The sequence below is a fragment of the Arachis ipaensis genome, chromosome B2 (genome assembly GCF_059453495.1).
Source record: "Arachis ipaensis isolate K30076 ecotype BB chromosome B2, ASM5945349v1, whole genome shotgun sequence".
NCBI lineage: Eukaryota > Viridiplantae > Streptophyta > Magnoliopsida > Fabales > Fabaceae > Arachis > Arachis ipaensis.
Genome location: NC_142437.1, coordinates 119,010,590 through 119,034,783, shown reverse-complemented (window position 1 = coordinate 119,034,783; position 24,194 = coordinate 119,010,590). Strand labels below are relative to the sequence as shown.

The 24,194-nt window shown below is 32.4% G+C and overlaps 4 protein-coding genes across 6 annotated transcripts; 2 read left to right on the top strand and 2 right to left on the bottom strand.

Annotated features, from left to right (window-relative positions):
* Window positions 1-252: 252 nt before the first annotated feature.
* On the bottom strand, window positions 253-8,600 carry LOC148575390 (uncharacterized). Its single transcript, XM_088506209.1, has 5 exons — window positions 7,484-8,600; window positions 1,014-1,081; window positions 728-911; window positions 556-627; window positions 253-389 (listed from the first exon to the last, which is right to left on the bottom strand). Exons 1-5 carry the CDS (start codon window positions 8,598-8,600, stop codon window positions 253-255), a joined length of 1,578 nt encoding a protein of 525 aa, XP_088362335.1.
* Window positions 8,601-8,968: 368 nt separating this feature from the next.
* LOC107626067 (mitochondrial Rho GTPase 2) lies at window positions 8,969-15,341 on the bottom strand. 2 transcript variants are annotated; one of them, XM_016328847.3, is made up of 14 exons: window positions 14,977-15,341; window positions 14,339-14,471; window positions 14,096-14,245; window positions 13,680-13,856; window positions 13,319-13,570; window positions 12,804-12,872; window positions 12,633-12,688; window positions 11,916-11,997; window positions 11,071-11,282; window positions 10,844-10,913; window positions 10,598-10,710; window positions 9,880-10,030; window positions 9,585-9,771; window positions 8,969-9,349 (listed from the first exon to the last, which is right to left on the bottom strand). In XM_016328847.3, exons 1-14 carry the CDS (start codon window positions 15,204-15,206, stop codon window positions 9,276-9,278), a joined length of 1,956 nt encoding a protein of 651 aa, XP_016184333.1. In that variant the 5' UTR covers window positions 15,207-15,341; the 3' UTR covers window positions 8,969-9,275. The 2 variants fall into 2 exon arrangements, with proteins under 2 accessions (XP_016184333.1, XP_020972085.1); XM_021116426.2 differs by lacking the exon at window positions 11,916-11,997 and having other exon boundaries at window positions 11,071-11,217; window positions 14,977-15,321.
* A 685-nt stretch (window positions 15,342-16,026) lies between these two features.
* LOC148575389 (Pentatricopeptide repeat (PPR) superfamily protein) lies at window positions 16,027-18,945 on the top strand. The gene is made up of 2 exons (XM_016328844.3): window positions 16,027-16,381; window positions 17,277-18,945. The coding sequence occupies exons 1-2, from the start codon at window positions 16,079-16,081 to the stop codon at window positions 18,558-18,560; spliced, it is 1,587 nt and encodes a 528-aa protein (XP_016184330.1). The 5' UTR covers window positions 16,027-16,078; the 3' UTR covers window positions 18,561-18,945.
* On the top strand, window positions 18,617-24,190 carry LOC107626066 (uncharacterized). Of its 2 annotated transcripts, none has more exons than XM_016328845.3 (6): window positions 18,617-18,729; window positions 20,742-20,957; window positions 21,451-21,546; window positions 22,634-22,811; window positions 23,383-23,472; window positions 23,603-24,190. In XM_016328845.3, exons 2-6 carry the CDS (start codon window positions 20,841-20,843, stop codon window positions 23,770-23,772), a joined length of 651 nt encoding a protein of 216 aa, XP_016184331.1. In that variant the 5' UTR covers window positions 18,617-18,729; window positions 20,742-20,840; the 3' UTR covers window positions 23,773-24,190. The 2 variants fall into 2 exon arrangements, with proteins under 2 accessions (XP_016184331.1, XP_020972083.1); XM_021116424.2 differs by having other exon boundaries at window positions 18,623-18,729; window positions 20,693-20,957.
* Window positions 24,191-24,194: the final 4 nt, after the last annotated feature.

Genomic DNA, 24,194 nt, shown 5'->3' with positions numbered 1-24,194 from the left:
TAAATATTAAATTAAAAATTATCAGAATATCAACGGTGAGAATCAAATTAAAAATAAAACCACAAGTAATAACCAAATAACTTCAATTTATATTTAAAAAAATTCTAAATTCCAAACATAAAAATCGAAAAGAACAAAAAGAAAAATAACAACTCAAGAAAAGACAATGTTTCCACCAAAACAAACATATGCTTGGCATTATTCTATTAGATAGACTCTAAAAGGGATTCCAAAATATGTGCATCCAAATTCTCAAGTTTCTTTCTCAATCTTGATCTTCTTGCAAGTTGAGGTATCTCCTTCCACCTTCGAATCTTCCGACTCCGAGGATAGTCGCTTAGTTGGTGTAATAGCATTTTCCAACAATTCGGATTCATCATTGGCCGCAACTTCATTGGAATTCAAGCAACAAATTCTGTACAAAAAACTACGTTAAATTAAAGACTTTTTTCTAACCTCTGATTTTATCTCACTAATATTTTTTTAATAAAATTAAGATCTAATTTTGAGAGAACAAACAAAAAAAAATTATTTTTGAAACAAATACCTTAGCACCTTCTACTTTCTCCCCTTCAATGATTGAGGATGTCTTTGAAATTTGAAGCAAACCACCGGTGTAGTCAACATCTTAAAATTATAATTAATTATTATTATAAATTAGATACTACTAATGATCAAGGAAGCAAAAAATAAATTGATTTTTAATAGAAAGTATACTTATATATACTCACAATTTGAATAGGGGGAGCCTCTTTGAATTTATTGATGAGATCCATATTATCAGTCATCTTCTTAACTTTATAAGAAGGTGAAAAATGTGGATTATCAGATATTTGAACTTCAACAATGAAGAGAAAGATCTTATCAATTAGGTTGAGCAAAAGTGTAGGTGTATCCGATAAATCTCCTTTCTGCAGGGTATTACATAATATATTAATAATAAATAATATAAAAAGTACCAATAAAAATATCTTCACTGATGCTTTTAGAAATAAATATTGGTTAGATCTTACCAATAGGAGTGGATCAAGTATCTCTACACAGCTCTTTCCCAAAATTTGTTTTGCCTCCTTGTCAAAGACTACATAACATGCACAATCAGAATCATCAATGACACCAAGCTTTATTCGATACCTGCTTAAAAAAGAAAATAATATAAAAAAATTAAATATAGACTTATTCAATATCTAATGTACATAGACTTTAATTTAAAAAAATAAATAAATAACCTTGGAGTCATGGATAAAAGGATATTAGTAGAAAATTCGCGTCTTCATCGAGCCAAACCATTTCAATTGAGTATGACAATGGAGAATTTTCGTAGCTTGATAGTGTCCATAACCGTATCACTCATATACGTACACACAAATTGTCGATTGTAGGATTGATGTCAGCAATTTTGTGAATACCAGCCATTGGAATAAGTAGGGAGATTTTGGATATATGTAAAAAAAGGGATTGATGTACTTTAAATTGTGGTGCTTTACATCTCTCATAACTTATCCTTTTATAGTTGCATCATAACTAAATTTTTTTAAATTTGGTTGACTTCAATTTAAAATTTAAAAAATAACAAACTAAGTAAAACAACACAAACTTAAAATTTGAAAATAACAACCTAAATAAATAATAATTTAAAAATTCTAAACTAACGTAAATCTTTATTTATAGTAATATTAGTATATAACAACCGAAGAATTTATATAACGTAAATCTTTATTTATATAACAACCGAAGAATAATTAATGTAAATTTTTTTAAAACTCTAAATTTCTTTAAAAGAATTTATGTAGCTGCAATTTAAAAAAAATCAACAAAATTTTAAAAAATAATTCTAAAAAGAATTAATAGATTTTTAAAAAATAGTGTTAAAATATAAAAAAGAACTATCTAAGTAAAATCTAAATAAAATTTAAAAAATAACAACTTAAATAAAATAATTTAAAATTTAAAAAATAACAACTTAAGTAAAACAACCCAAATAAATAAAACAATTTAAAATTTAAAAAATAACAACCTAAGTAAAACAACCCAAACTTAAAATTTGAAAATAACAACCTAAGCAAATAATAATTTATAATTTATAAATATAAATCCAAAAATTTCTAGTGACGACACGTAAGCAAAAAAACTCCCAAACTCAACGTATGAGCGCCACGTCAGCAAATGAGCTTCCTATTTGTATACTATAAAGATTTGTATTGAAAAGTTAAAACTTTCAAAATTTTAAAGTATTTACCAAATGAAACATGCATGAAAGTTTACAAAAAAATATAAAAAAATAACGTTAGAAAAATAATAATTTATAATTACTTTATTTAACTCAACATCTATAATTTTATGTATATAATATTTAAAGTTATATATTTATTCAATTAATATTATATATTTATTTAAGATAAAATTAATAAATATAAAATAAAATAATTTTAAATTTATTTAAATTGATTTTATTATTTTTAAATATTTTTAATATTAAAATAACTAAGCATTTATTAGTAAAATTTTCAACCGTCTAAACTGCCTAAATTTAAAAATCTGATTAAGAACTCAGATGGCACGCCAAGTAGTTGTTTCGACTTTTGATAAATCCAAATTGATCTATTTACTTAGACCTGAAAACTTTCTAACTTTCGATCTTCAGCACCATCGTCATCACATCCTTCTAATAAATGGAGTAAATTACTCTAAAAAATTAAATAAGAGTAAAAATTATCAGCTTTGTTTTAAATAAGAAAGAATAACATTTTTGTCCTCCAATTTTTTTTATGTAAATAGTTGTCTTTATACTAATTTTAAAAAAAAATATAAAACCTAGTGCGATACAATGATTTATGCTTATATATTCTACAGTGTATAAATTAAATCATCATGGTGAGCATAAATAGTAGGATAAAGGATAATTTTAAATGAAATAGAGTAAAGTATTTGAGAATTCTATGATTTATAAAGTTTAGGACTAAAATAAAAAAAAATCTCATAATTTATACAAAATTACAGCAAATCAATATTTTTAAGTCTTAATAAATTAATGAAAAAGAACAATATGTATTATATATGTATTTTATATTTTTTTCTTACATTTGAAGTTATAATTCATGTAATCGATATAATTAAAAAAGAAAAATCAAAATTAGAATGATAAATTTTAATCTTATCTATTTATAGCATGAATTATTAAACTTATAAAGACTTAAAATTTAGTATTACAAACATGACAACGTTACATTATTATATTATTATAATTTACTTTCCTAACTCAAATAAAATTATTCAACTTGATTTATTATGTTTATTAGTTTTTCTTTTAGAAAAATAACATTACATGATTATTTATAATTTTGATACTATTTCACTTATTTTTCTTTAGAAATATATTTTTTTGGATTCTATAATATATATATCGTAAGTTTATTTAAAAAAATAAAATGACTAAATGTTATAAAGTATAAATTTTTTATTTAACAATGACTTCTATAAAAAAATTATATGAATGAAAAGTTATTATTTGTAATTTTCGTAGTGTCACTTCATCATGTGTACATATATATAAAATCGATCTTCGATTTAAATCTTAAGATTTAAAAAATCTTTTTATATTTTTTTTTAAAAAAGACCAAAAAATTATAGTACACTACTAAAGAAACTAATCTTAATATTCCATATATATATATATATATATATGTTAAGTGATCGATATTTTTTTTGTTTTAAATTAACACTAGTCAATGATTCATCATATGTATATATTAAATAATTGAAGAATTAAACATAAAGTTTGGTTTTTTAAATATGAGAATTCATGATTTGTTGTAGTTTTGTATAAATTATAGAATTTTTTTGGGTTTTGGCTTTGACCTTCATAAACCATAAGATTTTCAAATATTTTTCTCTATTTTATTTAAAACCACCCTTTATCTCATGATTTATGCTCACCATAAGGATTTATGTACTGTTGGATATATAAGCATGAATCATTGTATCCCACCAGGCTTTATATATATATTTTTCTAAAATTTGTATAGAGCCAACGATTTATATAAAAAGTGGGAGGACAAAAATATTTTCCTTTCTAATTTAAGACAATCTAATAATTTTTACCCTCATTTAGTTTTCTTAAATAATTTACCCTTGTAAATATGAATAATTGTTCGAACATTTTTTCTCACAAGTATGTTGGTGGACGTATATGTACAAGGGCATCATTATATTCTCTCTACTCTCTATGTTGTTGCGTGAGTAGGAATTGAAGTAACAATGTTAGAATATAATTAACATCAATTAGAATTATTTAGTATATCTGAATATTTATTATAAAATATTATGTCTTTATTATTACGATTCTCTTAGTCCCTATAAATACTCTTTTATATTGTATCATTTTAGATAATTTGAATAGACAATTTGATCATACTCAATAATACACAAATCCTTTCTCTAGTTTAGTCTCTTATTTCTAACAAGCAACAATAGAATGAAATAACAAACCCTCAAGATTTGGAAAATGATCACAAAAAAAAGGTGGCCAAAAGCACACAATGGTATTCATTCAAAGTTACAGAGAGGAGGGACAAAGATTTTGAAAGATGAAATAGGTGTTCTCTTTCGTCAACATGAGATCTCTTAGTTTAACTCTTTCAAGCTTCTTTAGATCTACACAGTTGTCCATTTCTTCTCATCTTTTTTATTTTCAAAGTTCTTCCCGTCTATCATTGGGGAATTCACCTTTTGCTAATATATTTATGATTTTTATTAATTCACTCTGAAAAAGAATATGAAATTGAAATTCCCCCTAAGATGTCTTATGGTCACTTGTTAAAGAATATATGGAAAACAAAAATATTATTTGTATATTAAAATCAACAATTAAAATTAACCGCTATGTATTTATATATAAATACATATATAATTTAACTTATTTTTAATATATATTTTGTATTTTAATTTATATTTTATATTAGTGACTGATTTTAATATACACCTAATATGATTATATTAAAAATTACTAATCATTATGTGAAAAAATTATTTGAACTTTTTTATTAAAATATCAATTATGATTTTTCCATTTTTTTTTGGTATTAATGATTTTTCCGTTTAATGCCTCATGACTAAACCTTCAATGTTCCGTTCAATAATGTCGTGGCCCAAAAAACAATTGATAAAAATGGACATATTATCAAAGACACTAAGATATTCCGACCAAAAAAAAAGACACCAAGTGTTGGAGCTTGTTAATGATTAATTGGCTATCCATTATAGCAACTCTGTTAGCATGACTAAGATGTATATAGTTTTTTTTGAAATAAAGGGAGTTCAACACAATAGGGTGGAGCAAAGAAAGTGTCTACAAACAATAAGAAATTCAAAGAAAAATTCATTCCAGTCATCTTCGGCATGACCATCAACAACCAAAGAGCTCACCACCAATTCACTCCTCTGCAAAAGTAAATGATTTGTTGATAATTTTTACCACACTCAAGGCATGATTTTGGAAGAGTCTGCCATTCCTTTCTAGCCAAATTGTCCAGATAACAGCAAAGAACCCAACGAACCACCTCCTTCTGTCCACCTTTCTTACTGAAGAATTTGTCCAGCTTTCAAAGTGATGCCTTAGTGTACCTAGAAAGCTCCAACTCCTTCCAAGGGCAAGCAACCAAGCATACCACACCTGCCAAGTGATGTCACACCCAAGAAACAAATGAAGAGCAGTTTCCACAGACTTACAGCATAACACACACATATTGTCATCCAGATCAATAACCCGTAATCTACAGAGTCTATCCTTAGTATTCACCCTGTCGACCAACACAAACCAAGAAAGAAGCTCAATCCTCGGAGGGACAAACCCTTTCCAAACAGCACTAGTGAAGCTATAGCTCGTGATTTCCTCCGGTAGAACTTCCGTCTGTAGCACCTGCACAAAGGAGTTAGTTGTATAAACACCTGTTTTATCAAATTTTCATACCACTTTATCCTCTCTCTCAGTTGTGAGCTTGACTGATAGTAATATCTCATGAAGTTGGTTTACTAAATCCAACTCCCACTGGAACAACTCTCTCCCCCACTGAAAACTCCAAATCCACTCTAACTCATCCCAAAACCCACAATCCCCTATCACAGATCCGTTAAGATTTGAAACCGAGAAGAGCCTAGGGAACAAATCTTTCAACACTCCATTAGGTAGCCATCTATCCTCCCAGAATCGGATTGTTCTGCCATTCCCAAGGTCCATAGACAACCCTCTGATCATCTTATCTCGCACCTGCGGCTTGCTTATTTGTAACTGACATATATCCTTCCAAGGACCCCCTTGTGGGTATAGGCTGGCCTTCCAGCAGCCCCGCAGTATCCATGTTATTACAGGAGCAAACCACTTTCTTCCATAGAGGACAATCTTCTTTTGAGAACCTCCACCACCACTTAAAAAGCAATGCTATATTTCGAATCACTGCATCACCAACTCCTAATCCACCCGCCTTCTTGGGAGCCATTACTACTTCCCATTTCACGAGCGGTAACCCATGCCTCCCATCCTCTGTACTCCACAAGAATCGTCGCTGAAGGGAGATCAACTTCTCTGCCATTGTCTTCGGCATCTCATATAAGTTAAGATAGTAAATAGGTAGGCTATTAAGGACAGACTTGATGAGGACCAACTTGCCCGCTTTGTTGAGGGCCTTTGCTTTCCACAAACTCAACTTTTCTTCCACTTTGTCAATTACTGGTTTCCAGGTCGTAACCTGCCTCGGATTCGCTCCCAAGGGAATGCCCAGATATCTGATTGGTAGTGACGCCTCCTTACAACCCAATAAAAGACACATTCGACGGACCCACGGCCTATCACAGTTGACCAGAATGAAGCTGGACTTATCAAAATTGATGCTCAAGCCGGACATCAGTTCAAAGCATCGAAGTAGCCGCTTATAATTCCTAATTGTCTCCTCTTCAATCGGGTAGAAGAGTATAGTATCATCCGCAAACTATAAGTGTGATAACTCAATGTTATCCCTTCCAACCAGTAGCGGATAGATACACCCATTCCTTACTGCCTCCCCAATCATTCTATGGAGAACATCAACAACTAATACAAACAGAAAGGGGGATAGAGGATCCCCTTGTCTCAAACTCCTTTTCATTTTGAAAGGCTGTGAAGGTGTTTCATTGATCAGTACCGACATAGATGCAGAGCAGACACACTCCTTGATCCACCCTCTCCATCTCTGGCCGAAACCCATCTTCTGCAATACAATATCCACGAAGCTCCACTTGACCCTATCATAGGCCTTTTGGAAATCCAGCTTTATTACCGCCGAGCTCTTTTTCCGTGACTTCAGCCAGTGCACAGTTTCACAGGCGATTAGAGCCCCATCATGTATTTTCCTGCCCTTAACGAAAGCGCTTTGCGTCTCCCCTACCAAACCTAGCATTACCTTTCGCATCCTCCGAACCAACACCTTAGATATGACCTTATAAACACAGCCCACCATACTAATCAGTCGGAGATCCTTTATTTCTCTGGCGCCAGTAAACTTCGGCGCCAGTGCCACCCAAGTGACATTCGAGTTGCTAGGTAGCTTTGCTGACTGGAAGAATCCGATCACCGCTCCAGTGAACTCCCTTCCCAATTCTCCCCAACACTTCTTTATAAAATTCATATTATACTCATCGCTGCCTGGTGCCTTTGTTGACTCACAGTCCCACACTGCATCCTTTATTTCGTCAGTTGTTGGCATCAACTCTAACTCAGCTGCCTCTTCCTCATTAACTTGCTTTACCAGCCCATCCCTGAATCCAATATTAGGCGATGCCCCTTGGTGATATAGCTCCTTATAGAAGTTTCGTATAGCAATCTTGATCCTGGCTTGATTCCTCACCAATCTCCCATTAACCATTAAGGCATCAATCCGATTGGACCTTCTCCGAGCTGAGGCTAAATTGTGGAAATAACGAGTGTTTTGATCCATCTCCTTTGCAAGCTGAGATCTTGACATCTGCTTCCAATGTAGCTCCTTTCTGATGTACCATTTCTTACAGAAGCTTACCAGCGCCTTTCGTCTTGCTTCCACCGTCCCATCTGCCACTCCGGTGCTCACCATGTCATCTACTTTTTGTATTTCATCCCCACACTGTGTAATCCTTGTGTCCATATCCCCAAAATTCTTTCTATGCCATCTGCTCAGCGGAGTCGTCAAAGCCTTTAACTTGTCCGTGAACTGCCCATCTCCTAAACTCCTCCATTCCTCCTTTACCATCCTCAAGAACCCATCATGAGTAAACCATGAGTCCAAACTCCGAAAAGGTCTTGGCCCCCCTCTAATCCGTGTGACCTCTATAATCATTGGACAATGGTCAGATAACCCTCTAGGTCCTCTTCGCAACCTCGTCTCCGGAAACTCTTCTAACCACTCCAAACTAACCAGAACCCTATCAATACGACTGCATGATTGCCCTCTGAACCAGGTGAATAAGCGATCTGTGAGTGTTAAGTCCACTAACTCCATATCCTGAATCCATGATCTAAACTCTGCTGCAGTCGCCGTCAAAGAAGTAGCTCCCTTCCATTCTTCCACATGAGTTATCTCGTTAAAGTCCCCCATGTAACAAAAAGGGACTTGACATAGCCCAGCTAGAAAGCTCAGCTCTTCCCATGTAACAAGCTTTTCCTCCCTATATAGTTAGATCATTTATTTACTATTTATTTGCCATAGAAAAGCCTGTAGAGTTTGTTAAAATAACAATTTTATAGTTTCTTATATATAAGGTTATTCTTTGTACAGTATAGGGTGTGATTTGCCACACTAACGAAAAATCTTCAGCTCTATCTTCCATATTCTCCCCTATCCTTATTCTTCTTTCTTCTCTGTCGCCATTTTTCTTTCTTCCTTTGTACAGCCTCACCAGCTCACTGCTCAAATGCTAAGTTTTAACACTAAGATATCATAAAACTGATAAAAAAAATCAATAATGATAAGAAACAACAAAAAATAAGTATTACTCAAATTGACCAATCTAATTAACTTACATGATTTGTTGATTAAAGTATTCCCCATGGAAAAAACAAATTAAAGAAAAGAAAAACTATATATATAAATAGGTAGCCTTCTTAAAGCATTCTCACAACAAAAAAATAAATATGATTATAAGAACTATACATTATATAATTTTTAACTTTAGGGTACCCAAAATCATTCTAATGCACAGTACTGTCAATGCAGTCAATAGTTAATGTTATTAGCAAAAACTACCGATGCAGTTGAACCGTTTTTTGATGACTAAGTAACAGAACTTTTCTTTATGGCACGTGCTCGGCTCACTGACAAACCAAATGCTGCAACAGCTGCTCCAACTGTAAATTCAAGAAAGAATGCTATTTAAAAGTTAGGTTGGATAATAAAAAACTTGGATGCTGTAAACTTTTGGTGCATGTGTCAAACCTTATATATAAACAAAGGTTACCAAAGGTTATCAAATCTTGAAGTTTTAAACTCTTTCCATGTTTAAGTCACAAATTCGAGTTTATGATTTGAGTAAGTTTGATAACCTTGTTTCCAAGTTCTGGTCAGAGGAAGGGAGGAACGCACCTAAGGCAAACATAAGAGATTGATAGAAAAATTGCTGTTGTTGTTTTCTTTTCTTTGCAGTCTCACTCTCTGGAATGTTCAAATGAGGGTGTTCTGCAGCCTTGACAATCTTCTGGTACAGATAACTTGAGTCATCCAATTTCATACTTACATGAATAGGTACCTCTATTCCCAATTGTTGAGCAACCTATACATAGATGATAAAATACTGAATTCAAAGGTAAAAGTATATCAAATCATAGAAAATCATCATGTTTGCAAACTATTTGGTGGCTACAATCTGAAAGCAAATTACCTTTACTGAATCCAGTAACGCCCTCGGATGGGGAGTTAAATCATCCTTAGCGGCAATGAGGAGGCAAGGAACTCTATAGCCAGTTAGTTCTCCTTTTCTAACAACCCTCTCAAGTAAATCTCTGGATTTCCTCCATGAATGTTCATCTGAGCTGGAAAATAGGGAACATAGATCTTAAACAACGAAATTGGAATAAAATCCAAAAATTAAGTCAGATTACTTCAATTGAAAAATTTATTCCATCAGTGACCCTAAAACCACAAAATTTGGTGTACTAATAGTCTAATACTAGTAAGTGAACTCAGAAATCAGAATTGCTTTTGTATTTTAATTTAACAGGAGTATATAGCTGTGCCTAGAAATAACAAACACTAGTAGCAAAATATATATTGCTATGTATGTCTTTGACTTATGAATCCTAGCAATACTCGAGGAAGGAAAGGAAACATGAATGCTTAGCCAAATTAAACTTCAATGACTTTTAGAGCAACCCATACATAGGTCGGAGATTCAAGATATCCAGGATTGAGTGACTTGGTTTCTAGTTCAACAAAGTTCATCGACATTCAAATATTATTCTTTTCATGTGGAACACAGCATATTTTAAGCTAACATACACACTTCTAGAAGATCTCATTTCAATATCAATAATGCAACCCAGCAGTCCTACAACTATGATGCAGCAAAAGCATTAAGCCATGAAAATTTTGCACCACACCTGTCATACACAAAAAGAGCTACATCACATGCAGCCAAACAATTCTGATTTGACAAAAACTTTGATACGCCATCCTCTGGTATCTCGCACAATATGAGAGTTTTCCTAGTTCCCTATATGGTAAATATCAGGGTTAGAAGTAACATCTACAGGAATTTGTATATACTTATCACCAAGAGTGAATTAGATTCAGGAAAAATCAAAATCACTTAATTGATTATCACATTTTCTCATCATAATACTCACCCCAATTAGTTCAACTACATTTGCTGCATACTGTTCAACTGTTGTAGGAGTATAACTATCTGAGAAAGGCCTGCACAATCAACAGAGGAAGTTGTTGATTTGAAGCAAAACAGCAATAAGCAGTATAAGCATATTAAATTTTACTTGGTTATAGACTCAAATTTAGAATACAAGGAAGCAGCATATAATTGGGGAATTGGACTATGATGATCAGTACAAAATCACACCTTTCCAAGAATGAATTCAGCAAAGCAGATTTCCCTGCATTTTTAGAACCAAGAACATAGCATTGGAACACATTTCTTTCTGTTGTTTGCTTCTTGCGGTCTGTTGATCTTCTACGAGTAACTTGCAAAGCTGTAGCAGGATTACCACTATATCCAATGTAAATCAAATTAGCCAAGCTAAGTGTTGGATCAAGTAATGTCATGAGGGCCCACTGCAACATACAATTATTCAAAAATAAAAATAAAAATAAAAAAATCAAACACACTCAACTTCCAGCTAAATGTAGACAAGATAGTAAAGAAGCATTCTTTTCAATTTACCAACAATAGAAATGTACAAGAAGTAAATTGATGCAAATGGAGAATTGGATGATGTCCTACTCCTATCCAACAGATCCGGCAAAGCGAGAAGTAGAAAGGGATAATTGAATAAAATGCAGGAGGCTCCCACATGGGAACAACGGAATTAAAATGCTCAATACTAATAATCATAGTAACACTAACAAGTAACCTACTTCAACAACTATTCCAACATGGTGGACTACTAACCAATACAAATCTTCCCTGATAGAGATAGGCATATCAGTTCCACAATTTAAACCCAAAAAATTATGATTGTGTCTGTCCTGGTTCTGATTACAATCTTTGTTAAATTTTCCATCAGAGCTAGTTAAATTATGATATGGATCTACCTCACAAGCTATCTACTGCAGTAGCAAGTGAAAGGCCATTTACACCATGGACCCAGTATTGCTAAAATCAGGAAGGATAAAAATCCTTTCAGATATTTCTCCAACAGCAACCGGTTGGACAATAAAAGACAGAGAAAGTGATTGATAAATCACCTGAGACAGAAATCCCTTCAGAGATGCATAACCCATGCTAGTTTTCTCGGTTGCATCCTTGTATGGAGCATCATTCCATGGACTAAAATTCAAAAGCAAGTGGTAATCTGAGACTTATAATTCCAGGCAAAATGAAGAGCTAGCTATATCACTGTTTCAAGATATGTATGACGAATCACTAGGGGGAAAAAGGAAGCAATGAACATCTTTTTAAGATATAACATTTTTGAAAAAATAGAAGGATTAAAATGTTTAAAATTAATACCATTATCAAATCCAGGAGAAAAAGCTTATACGTGGAATTACAAGGGTAAAAAAAGAAAAAAGAGGCATTTTTAAGAGGCAAGACAATGTAATCTTTCAACATAAACATAAGAACTGTTAATACCCTTTTTCAAGTATCTTATAACGGCAATTTTGTCTGAGATATGTTATTGACTGTTGGACCTAGTAACTATCTCAAAGCTCTACTGTTGATGCTTAATCAATAGCTCAAGCTATTAGAGGCCATCAAACAATTTAAGTGTACTTCCTCAATGTCACAAAAGAGTAATTTAACTATGCAGATTAATATAACCCCCCTCACCTCCCCCCCCCCCCCCCTTCCCCAACAAAAAAAAAAACAAAAACAAAAAAAGTGCAGATTAATATGATAGTAGTGGAAAATTAATTACTTATTTGGGAAAAGAAAAAGGGACAAATAAAGGGAATGTTCACCTCTCTGGAGCAGTATTAAAAAGCTTATCAACTTCTGCAGGGCATAGGGATCGATCCTAGAAAGTGCCAAGTTTTGAAACATCAAAGAACAGAAAGTATAAATTAAAATGCACATGGAAGCTAACTAAATGGAGGTGCATATTGGAGTGGATAAAAAATGTTGTGACATACTTTATCTGTATCCAACAATCGAAAGGTACCATTCAAAAACTCTATAGCTTCACTTGTTAGCTCCACACTCTGCAATATTATGTCAAATAAACCAAGTTTCTTACATATATTTGCAAGTTAAATAGAAATTGCAGAACTCCTTATTTATCAAGAATATTTGTCAGAATTTGACGGCTTAAATCAAAGATAAATGTGATATTTGGTAGAAAATGCAAACCATTTCTCATGTTTTGAAAATGATCATTTGACTAAACAATCATGCATCATAAAAACAATGCAATCAAATATTTGCATCTCTTTGGCTTTAGGCAATCATCAACATTGAGAAAACCTCAAATTAGTAGTTTTACAGCTCAATTTGCTAGTATAATCCATGTATATAACATTTTTGCATTCTACTTTAGCAATTAGATACATTTTTTGTTATGGAGTTATGAACCAAATAACAATTAAACGGCAATACCACACAGAAGAAAACTTAGAACTTCAAGATAGTAAAAAGATGAAAATATGACCTGATCAGGAGCCTTCTTAGATGGAACTGGAAGGCAATCATCCCGGAGTTTTAAATTATTATCATACCCAAACTTTCTTAGAACTGTCCAAAATGTCTCTGTGCTTCCTTTCTTTAGATACATATTATGGATATAAATAAAGCCTGGAAAAGTAAGACCAGTATAGTTTACTCCTTCAGGTACTTTCTGCTCTATAAGTCTTTTGACTCTTGTGATTTCAGATGGCTGCAATGGTGCATTGAAGCATCTAACCTGTCGATATATGAATTCCAATACTAAAGACAGCAAAAGAAACTGTACATTCATAGTATGCAAAATTTGAAAGCCAAAAAAGAAAGGAGGGAGGGACTCCATCAAAAACCTGATATTCATTTAGTTCTTCATCATTTAGGGCACCATCCATGTCTTGATCACAGATTACAAATATTCTTCTTAATGCCCTTACACATCTATCTGTTAAAGCATTTCTTTCATAATCAAACAATGGATCGACTGGATGCAGTACTGATTTTTGTGCAAAATAGAAAACTTCAGGGACCTAGAAGCAATCAAAGTTACACATTAAATATATGGCACTTGAGTTTTGGAACATAGGAAGTCAAACGTTACACCAAATATAATAAGTAGCAATCTGTATATATGCATGAGTTTCCTGCAATCTGTGTATCTTCATCTTATGTTCTGATACATAATGGACAAACTACAAAAGTTTCTATTTGCAAGATTAAACAATATATAAGTATAAACGATTAATAATAATCTCATAAAACAACAAACCTGATACATCGTAGCTGCAGAACATTCAATACAGGTAACAACTTCCTTGAATTGTTGCATGATCTGTGCAGTGAAACTCTCTAAGCTCACTAGCCGACTATCATCCCGCAGATCTAGCTTACAACCAACCACAACCACCGGTGCCTTCACCTGCATCATGACCAGGTAAATTCCAACAGAAGGTTATTTGCTTGCCGTTCATATTTCCTCAGTTCCTTCAAAAAAACTAATCCAAACACCAACCTCTAACCGGCGTAGCTCGGGAAGCCAGTAACTACTCAAACGCTCAAATGTTGCACGTTCCTCACAATCATACGTTAAAACCACTGCATCAGCTTGCTTCAATTCCTCATTGCGCGTGCCTTGTTTGTCCAAACTAAACAAAGCAAGCCACATTTGCTCACATCACATTAACATAATAAAACATCCAAAAGTATGTATACAACATTCATCTATCATAATAATTACAACAATTAACACACGAAAAATGTTAATCCAATCAAGATACTGGCATACAATTTTTCATACAAAACATTAACCCAAAAGAAAATGTTAATCCAATCAAGACAGTTGCTATGCAAATGTTATATCATAATAATAACAGTAAAGTTCAAGACTTTAACAGTTGATTAGATAATAATGAATTTAGAATTTTGTGAAAAACATATAAACACAAGCATAACAGATTATAACACTTGTATAAGTGCTGAAGATTCAGCGAATGGCATGCACCTTCCAGATTATAACACTAAAGAAGATAAAATTTGAAAGCAAAAACAGAATCATAGTTCATTCAGTTAATTACTTAAATCTAGGGTATATCTAAAATTAACACAATTAAACAGTTTTTCCATTAATGGTTGTGTTTCATGATAGAGGACCTTGAAGGAGTGTCAATAAGGATGAGAGGAACGGAATCATTGAACAAATTATGAGGCAACCGCGTGGGAGGGAGCAGCGGTGGAACCGATTCGGAGTAAGAGCCGGAAGCCATGGCAGCAATGAGGGTGGATTTTCCGGTGGATGCGTCGCCAGCTACGGCGATTCTGAGCTCCCTGCTCCGGCGACGTCCGCCGGAGAAGAAGGTGGAGGGACCTAACAGCAAAACCATTGAATTGAATCGAAAGCGCGAACGTCGATAACAATTAGTGAGAACGTGAATCGTTTTGCCGTGCAGAGATCACAATCGAACGAGGAATCCGTATCATTATATGCAATATAGAATTTAATTTATTAACATGTACTTATTAAATTTCTTATCTTTTAAGTTAAAAAAAATAAAAAATACGTAAACAATATTTTTGAATATTTGTTGATCACCCATGGTATATTAGATTATTAGTACATCATAAATTAAGTAGACACCCAAAAAAACCATAAATTAACTACTAATAAGTAAATATATATTATTTAATATTAAAAAATACTTCATTACAATAGATATGATATGACTTTCAAGTTTTAATATTTATATAATATAAATTATTTTAATTTGTCAAAAAGAGTATAGTCATGGTCAAATTTTTTTTATGTTACGATTTTAAACGAATAAAGAGTCAATCAATTTTAAATAATTTTATTAAATTATATAATTTTACGATTTAAATTTTATTATAATTTTATATTTTAAGTATAAATTTATTTTTTAAATTTTAAGTAAAATCTCATTTTTTTTATTTTATTGCAACAATTAGATAAGCTCAAATTTATATTGTCTATCACATTTTACTTACTTAAGAAAAGAAATAAAAAAAATTCATTTCCAACATATTAATCATATTTTTTTTTGCCATATAATTTTAAGGTTTTTAATATATAATTTTTTTTAATAATGAATTACTATATTATTATTTTTTCGCACGTAAATACGTAAAAATGCTTGAAATTGAGAAATGCTATTTCAATTAAAAAAAAGTAAATAAAAATAGCATTTAGGGTTTAAGGAGATAATTTCAGTTTCATTTCATTAGGGTTTAAGCATCAATGTTGATTTCGGCAAAACGGAAAATGTTCCTCCGCTCCATCAGAACAACCTACCTCGCTTCCACACGCCACCTTTCCACGGCGGCGCCGCCACGAACACCCTCATCTTCCTCCCCATCCGGCGGCGGCGGCGGTAGAGACACGCTGGGGCGGAGGCTGATGAGCCTTGTGTTCCCGAAACGCAGCGCAGTGGTTGCGATCAACAAGTGGAAGGAAGAAGGTCACCCTCCGCCACGCAAGTACGAGCTAAATCGAATTGTTCGCGAGCTACGTAAGAACAAGAGCTTCAAACACGCGCTTGAGGTTGATTCCTTCTATTCTCTTCTCTTCCTTTATTAGCTTGAAATATAAACTTATAATAAATATTAGTAACCTTTTGGGTTTGTTGCTTCGGATTTGAAGTTTCGATAGTTATACATATGTGATTTCTAGTTTCATCTTCGCCATGTTTTTCGCAATGAAGAAAAAATTTCTGTGGCTTATTTGGATGAACTTTCTCAATCAAAGCTGAAGCACAAAAGGAAAATGTTTATCTTCAAAAATTGAATATTGAGAAGTTCTGAAGGATTTGCTTATTGTCATATATACTTTTGAGAATTAGAACCAAAGTACCAAACTGATTATAGCACATGATTAGCTGAGATTTTTATGAATTATCCAGTTGGTTATACTTAGTCGCACTCACATCATTAGTTGGTTGGTTGGTTAGTAACTGTAATTGTATGAATTACATTGCTAATGTAGCTTATGTGGAAAATAAGAATTTGTGTTTTTTGAGTTCGACTGAACTTTGTTTATTGTAGAGTTGAATCTGCTCAGCAGTAAAGGAATACATTATGTGCTTTGAATGGAAGTTTAGTTATGAAGAGGAATACATAGGTTAGATTAACGTATTGTAACTGTAAAGCATATTGATAGATAAGTAAAACTATCGAGTCAATGTTGACCGAGTGAAGCTGCTGTAAATATAGGCTCATGAGTCATGAAAGGGCATGCCAACATAGCGAGTTGGGCAAGTTGCCTTTCTTTGTCTGTTGGACCCGGTGATCGTAGTATGTAACCTATTAATGGCATATTTACCAAGATGCCTGCTTAGTTTTCTTAAAAGTTTTAGATATTAGGTATATTATCGTGCATTCATTGGAGAGACTTTTATTGGGGCTAGAATTGAACAATTTCATATTTATTGCAAATTTAGGTCTGTGAATGGATGACCTTGCAGCAACATATCAAGCTAGTGCAAGGAGACTATGCTGTCCACTTGGACTTGATAGCTAAAGTTCGGGGTTTAAACAGTGCAGAAAAATTCTTTGAGGATCTTCCTGATCAAATGAGAGGCAGACAGACCTGCACTGCTCTTCTTCATGTCTATGTCCAAAACAATTTGGCAGACAAAGCTGAAGCCCTCATGTCAAAAATGTCAGAATGTGATTTCTTGGGATGTCCACTTCCTTTCAACCACATGATATCTCTCTACATTGCAAATGGGAAGCTAGAAAAGGTCCCGCAAATTATTCGGGAATTGAAGATGAACACATGTCCTGATGTTGTTACTTTCAATTTGTGGTTAACTGCATGTGCTCTGCAAAGTGATGTTGAAACTGCAGAAAGAGTAATGCTCGAGTTAAAGAAGGCAAAAATTGATCCAGACTGGGTAACATATAGTACATTGACTAATTTGTACATTAAAAACAATTGCCTTGAAAAAGCAAGATCTACTTTGAAGGAGATGGAGAATAGAACCTCGCGGAACACTCGGGTTGCATATTCCTCTCTCATTAGCTTGCATATGAATATGGGGAATAAAGATGAAGTTAACCGATTATGGAAGAAAATGAAGGCTTCCTTTCGCAAAATGAATGATAATGAGTATCTTTGCATGTTATCATCGCTTGTGAAGCTTGGAGACTTTGCTGCAGCTGAGAACCTCTATAGTGAGTGGGAATCTGTTTCTGGGACTCATGATGTCAGAGTTTCAAATATACTTCTTGCTTCATACGTTAACCAAGACCAGATGGAAATGGCGGAAAATTTTTATCATCGGATAGTAGGAAATGGCGTAAGTCCTTCTTACACTACATGGGAGCTATTAACATGGGGCTATTTGAAAAATAAGGATGTGGAGAAATTTCTAGATTATTTTGAGAAAGCCGTTTCTAGTGTGAAAAAATGGAATCCTGATCAAAAGTTAGTGAGAGAGGCATTCAAAATCCTTGAGGAGCTGGCTCATATTGAAGGGGCAGAAAAATTGTTGGTTATCCTTCGCAATGCTGGCCATGTGAATACTGATGTGTATAACCTATTTCTCAACACTTACGCAAAAGCTGGTAAAATGCCTCTTATTGTTGCTGAGAGGATGAAAAAGGACAATGTTCAGTTGGATGAAGAGACTCATAGGCTCTTGGATCTGACCAGTAAAATGTGTGTGAGTGATGCTTCACTGATTCTGTCCACAGCACCAATTGAAGGAGTATTAGAATAAACTATGATTTGGTTGAGCCTCACCTCCAATTGTTTATATTCATACTCAAATATGTGAATACAATGACGGGATTGTTGATGCTTGTGAATAAGGTAACAGCGCTGGTATCAAATTTTCAGAGGCAGAATCAGAAGATTTCCGCTGTTCGATTCTGTAATCTATTCATGAGGTATGTTAGCAACATGTTAAAATGTTTTTGTACAGGTAAATATGGGGCCTAACCCTAACTTGTCACAATTTTACTAACCCGTTTTCGTCTACTTGTAGTGTATGCCAATTCTGATTTTTGTTTCACATATAGAGAACTATGTTTCACACTTTCACTTACCTATATGGAGACTTCTAAAATTTATGGAAATTGATTAAGTGTGCCAATGTTGGTAAAGTTGTTTCTTCTGATTTTCTAACAAGCGGTGGATGGATATTGGAAGTGCATCTAAGATGGAAGTTTTGTTGACCTAAATCTTTGTCCTGTGTATGGTTCCATCATATCCTGGTTTGGTACGTTTAATGTGTCTGTTTCTTTTGGACACAAGTACCCAAGAAACTCAACCTTTATTGAGTTTCACCAACCATTATCCTCAGCGTATTGGCATTATTATTAATCTTCAATTTTTCCGAGTTATGTATTAACTCTTCTGATGACTTTGACCTCATTAGACCTGCTTCATAAAACTTTGGTGGTTCCTGAATCAAGAGTTGACTTCTAATTCTGAATCAAGAGGTTACTGAATAAGTATTAATATTATACACTAGTGTGTGACACATGATTATATCTATGTATTATAATCACTTCATCATCTCCTAATCTAACTCGCCTAAACCATAATGAAGTTTATCATTTAACTTATTGCATAATACATGAGTAATAAGTAGCTAATCTTTAGCATAATAGTATATCCTCTATTTTGTGAAAGTATTGTCTCTTTTGGTTATTAGTGATTATTATTAAATCACAAATATAAATAGTAAAAGCAGAAAATAAAAACTGTAATTTCTGTAAATATTAAATAATGAATTTGTGACAAGTATCAGTATGAAGTTAACTTCAAATGAAAACATTTAATTTGTAATGAACATAGGTTCTTGGAAGAATTGTTCCAATAAGAATTAATGCTGGGGTAGAATATCTTATACGGTTTCTAGTTTAATGTGATATCCCCAATGTGAGGGTACATTTCAGGGTTCTATAATACGAAGAAGAATAGTAGGTAGAGGATTGCAACCTTGGTAATGCAGTTAAGACAAATGTTTCATGTTTCAAATATTTATGGAGGATTTGGTATGGTGGTTTAAAAGTTTGCTACAACTTTCCTCATACGTACATAAGACCTAGTTTAACTTAACATCTACCTCCTCCTCCTTCAATTATTTTTTATATTTAATTTTTATAAGGCAAGTTGGGGGGTGTTTACCTGCATCTTATAAGATTGCTCACCAACATAAATAATAAGTTTGACATTCAAAATTGAATTATTTAAACATCCTAAGTGATATTATTTGACCAAAAGGATAAATGACATAAGAGAAGGTTCATGTGGAGCAAGCAGAGGAGGGCTATGAGAATTAAGAGGAAATATAGGCAACAACCATAAATAAGAGGGGTTTACCGAACCCAACCCACATACATAAATACATGCCCACGTCCCCAGCCATAGCTACCAATGTTTCTAATTTACATATAATACAGAACATAAGGTTGTAGTGTAATGAGTAACATCATCCTATTTATGGGGCTGAATTATTTTCAACCATACTATGAATTATTATTATTATTATTATTATTATTAACATGTAGACCAATTTTAGCTCAATAATATCTTATATATGTATTCGTAACCTATAGCTCTAGTCAAAATGAAAAAAATAAAAACCATTAATCAAACTCAAATGATTCTAATGTTGATTAAGTAAACCAACCCTTACAACATAATATAATCATATTAATAAGAAAGAAAAGGAAGCACTTAACTATATCTAGAAAATATCACTATTTTGTACAATATGCTTTCTTTCTTTCTTTTTCTTTATTTTATTTTATTTTATTTTTTTTTGAAAAAAAAAAAGATCTAGTTTGTTTTGTGTTGTCCCCACCACTATACCCCACAAAAGTTTATTTAGTTAAGTTGCAGGTCAGAAGTTGGAGCCTTTAAAAGCCTCCATTTCTCTCTTCCTTTACAGAACATCAGGAGACAGAAACTTCAACTGTTATCAACATCAAAGACATTAACACCAACAACAGCAACTACAAAAAACAATTTAGACTCTTCTTCTTTTGCTATGGCTGCCATGGATGATGGTATTGTTCATCATCATGATGATGCTGCTGAAGTTGGTTTTGAAGAAGGAATGCTCTGGCTACCCTCTCATGTTTTGGATGAGGCGTGCGGCACTAAGGTCCCTTTTTCTGCTATATTATTTATTTCATTCTTTCTTCTCTCATTATCTTTCTTTGTTTTCCAATTAAACAAATTAATTTAACATTGTTTTTCATGATTGAATACTATAATTTGGACATAGCTATTTTTATGGATGTTAGACATATATATTATTAAGCATGTTAGATTGTTAAAACTGAGCATAGTTCTCTTATTTCTAGATATTCTTTCTACTTTTTCTTTTCTTTGATTGTCATGAATCTCAACATGGTATTAAAATTTTAATAATGGAGAAGATTTACTTGCAATTGCAAATGAATGAACAATTCACCATGATCATCTTGTCACAATAAGTGAATAATTATCCATTTTTCATTTAACATTAATTTCGTATATCAATCTACATACCCAGATAGCTATATGTTCAATTAACACTTTGATTTCTGAAGTGTTTTTGTGTCGTCTTATTAATATTGAAATTGCTTACATTATCTGGTTCAATTTATCTTCAGGTTCATACTAGGAACCGAATCCATAAGGTCCAAATCCAGCATCAATTGCATCATCATCAACAGCATAATAACAAATCATGTGAAAAACAATCACAGGTAGCTATTATATCTCATATGTTGGGGATTGGAGAGACACTAGGAGCATACTTTAATTTGTGAAGTTAGGCAGGGGAACTGGGGTATGAAATTGATAATTTGGGTTTGATTGTTTCGGATTTACTTCTGTACTTCCAAAAAATACATGCCAACTTTAATTTTGTACTTTCCAAAAAATGCATGCCAACTCATATATATTCAATTACAATTAAATCTTCATGTGAAAACGATAAGTGAAAACTGTTAGATGGTTTGATATAATTGACTAAATTGTCATCTAATAGTTCTCAATTATCATATCTTTGCACAAAGACAATTACATGTGAGTAGTCATCACCGATGAAGTAATAGACTCATTTAAGTGAGATTGTATTTCATCACCGATGAAGTAATAGACTCATATCTTCGCACAAAGACAATTACATGTTTCCTTTTTTCAAGTACACATAGCATTATAAACTATTTAATTACCCCCACTTAGTATGAGGTAGGGGATGCAAGATATCTCTCAAGTGTTAGTGGGAATTGGGAACAGAGAATATACTTTTGCATTTTGCTTTATACCCAAATACAGTATTATTTTAATAAGAGATAACTGAAAGGTTGCCTATAAAGATGAACATTACACAAAAAAATAACAATAGTGGCTTTTCCAGGAAAAATATGAAGCATATATTACCAACATTCAATTAGAAATGTCATATTGATGCTTGCCTTGTTGGTCACATGCATACTCAATCTATTAGTAGGGTTGAAATTTTGGAGACTTTATGGTTTCATTGGTGAAAAGGTGGAGCTCGGTTGCAATCACATATTTTACTATTTCTTTAAATTAAAAAGAGTATGAAAAATTCATCTGCTTATTAATTCATAAGCTAGTTGAAATTAGCTTAATTGCAGTACGAAAAATTGGCCAATTAACTATCACAAAAATATAACTATCACAAAAATATAACTAATTCGTCGTAAATAATAAACTGTCCCAAATTAGCTATTATTTAGCAGTTGATTGATCCCTCGCTAATTTCAAGTCGCTAATCTTTAAGAAAAAAAGGTTTTATTCGCTAATCCGTCACAAATTTTGCAGTACTCAAAATCTAGCACAAGATCATCATTGCATCAATGGCCAAATAGTAAAGTTATTGCTAATGGTGGACCTGGAATGCAAGCTATTTTCTTAGGATCAAGTCAAAGGTCTTGTGGCACTGGTGTCTTCTTACCACATCGAGCAGGCACAAATAATTTCCAACCAACCAAAAAGCCAGGTCAGCTGACACCTTACCTTGTTTTTTCCCTTAACAATTAATAGAAAATTAAAATTCTTTTTCCTCAATGCATTGTCACAAATAATATATATAAATATATTTTCTTTTTTTATATATATCATTATTGTAAAATTTAATTTTATATATTATCCGTATAAAAAAAATTATATAGATATCCAATCGTATTTTATCAAATCAATAAAAATAATTAATTTAACTTACTATTTAAAAATTCTTTATACTTTCACTAGTACATCAAATTCACTATTGTTGAATAATGATATAAATTTTTTTATAATTTCAGTACATCAAAATTAAATTATTATTTGTCACATAATTTATTAACTCACATTTCATTTATCTTAAATACTTATTAGTGACTTAAACTAAATTTCTTCAGCAACTATTTGCACGTGCTAATGTAAAATACTTTATCAAATCCTCCTTTTTGTTTGATGGAATTATCTGCTATCTATAATAACTATATTAAAATATGCACCTTGTTATAGTTCTTTTAGATATTATTAATTTATTATTGCATGAAATTCAGAATATAGTGTTTTATTTGCAGCTTGTTCTCCGGTTCTTCTTCCAGCAAGAGTTGTTCATGCTCTGAATCTTAATGTTCAAGCATTAGGAGTTCACATTTCACCCCCTCAAGGTCTCTTATATATCCAAGTAGTTTCAAAACTATTAAAATTTTGAAAAATATTGTTATTTTTAATAATAGTGATAAATATGCTAATAATTAATTATCATGGCCTTTAATTATTATTTCTTGTTGCATGCAGTTCACAAATCTAACACAAGATGTGAAGGGATGGACAATAATTATTCTAATAATAATAGTTCAACGAAAAAGAAAAGTGATCAGAAAGAAGTCTCTAAGCAATGTAGTGTTATTTCTCAGAATCAAAGTTCTTCTGCAGAGATATTTCTTCCAAAGGAATGGACTTATTGATTAGCAAGATAATCATATTTCAATAATATTGAAGATCAGTTATAATTCTGATGTACACACAAATTAAAAGGGGTTGATATTATGTATTTACGTTATAAAATAAATAGAAAAAAAAAATCATGCATCATATGGGATTGACTATATATTCATTAAATATTGTGCTATGTTAGATTTCTATATGATCTTGTAAATGTGTAAATTTTAAATAAGAATAGCACAAGGGTCGTCCCATTTAATTTGTATTTGCATGCTTCAGTAAAATCAGTATATTATATTATATTATATTACTTTATTATTAGAATTTGCATGTCATAATCATATCTCACTGCTCCTTGTTATATATACTTTGATTTTTATTCATCCAAAAAAATTGAAAAAAGGGGTGCTGTATTGTAAATAAATCATTCACGTTCCTTTTTTTT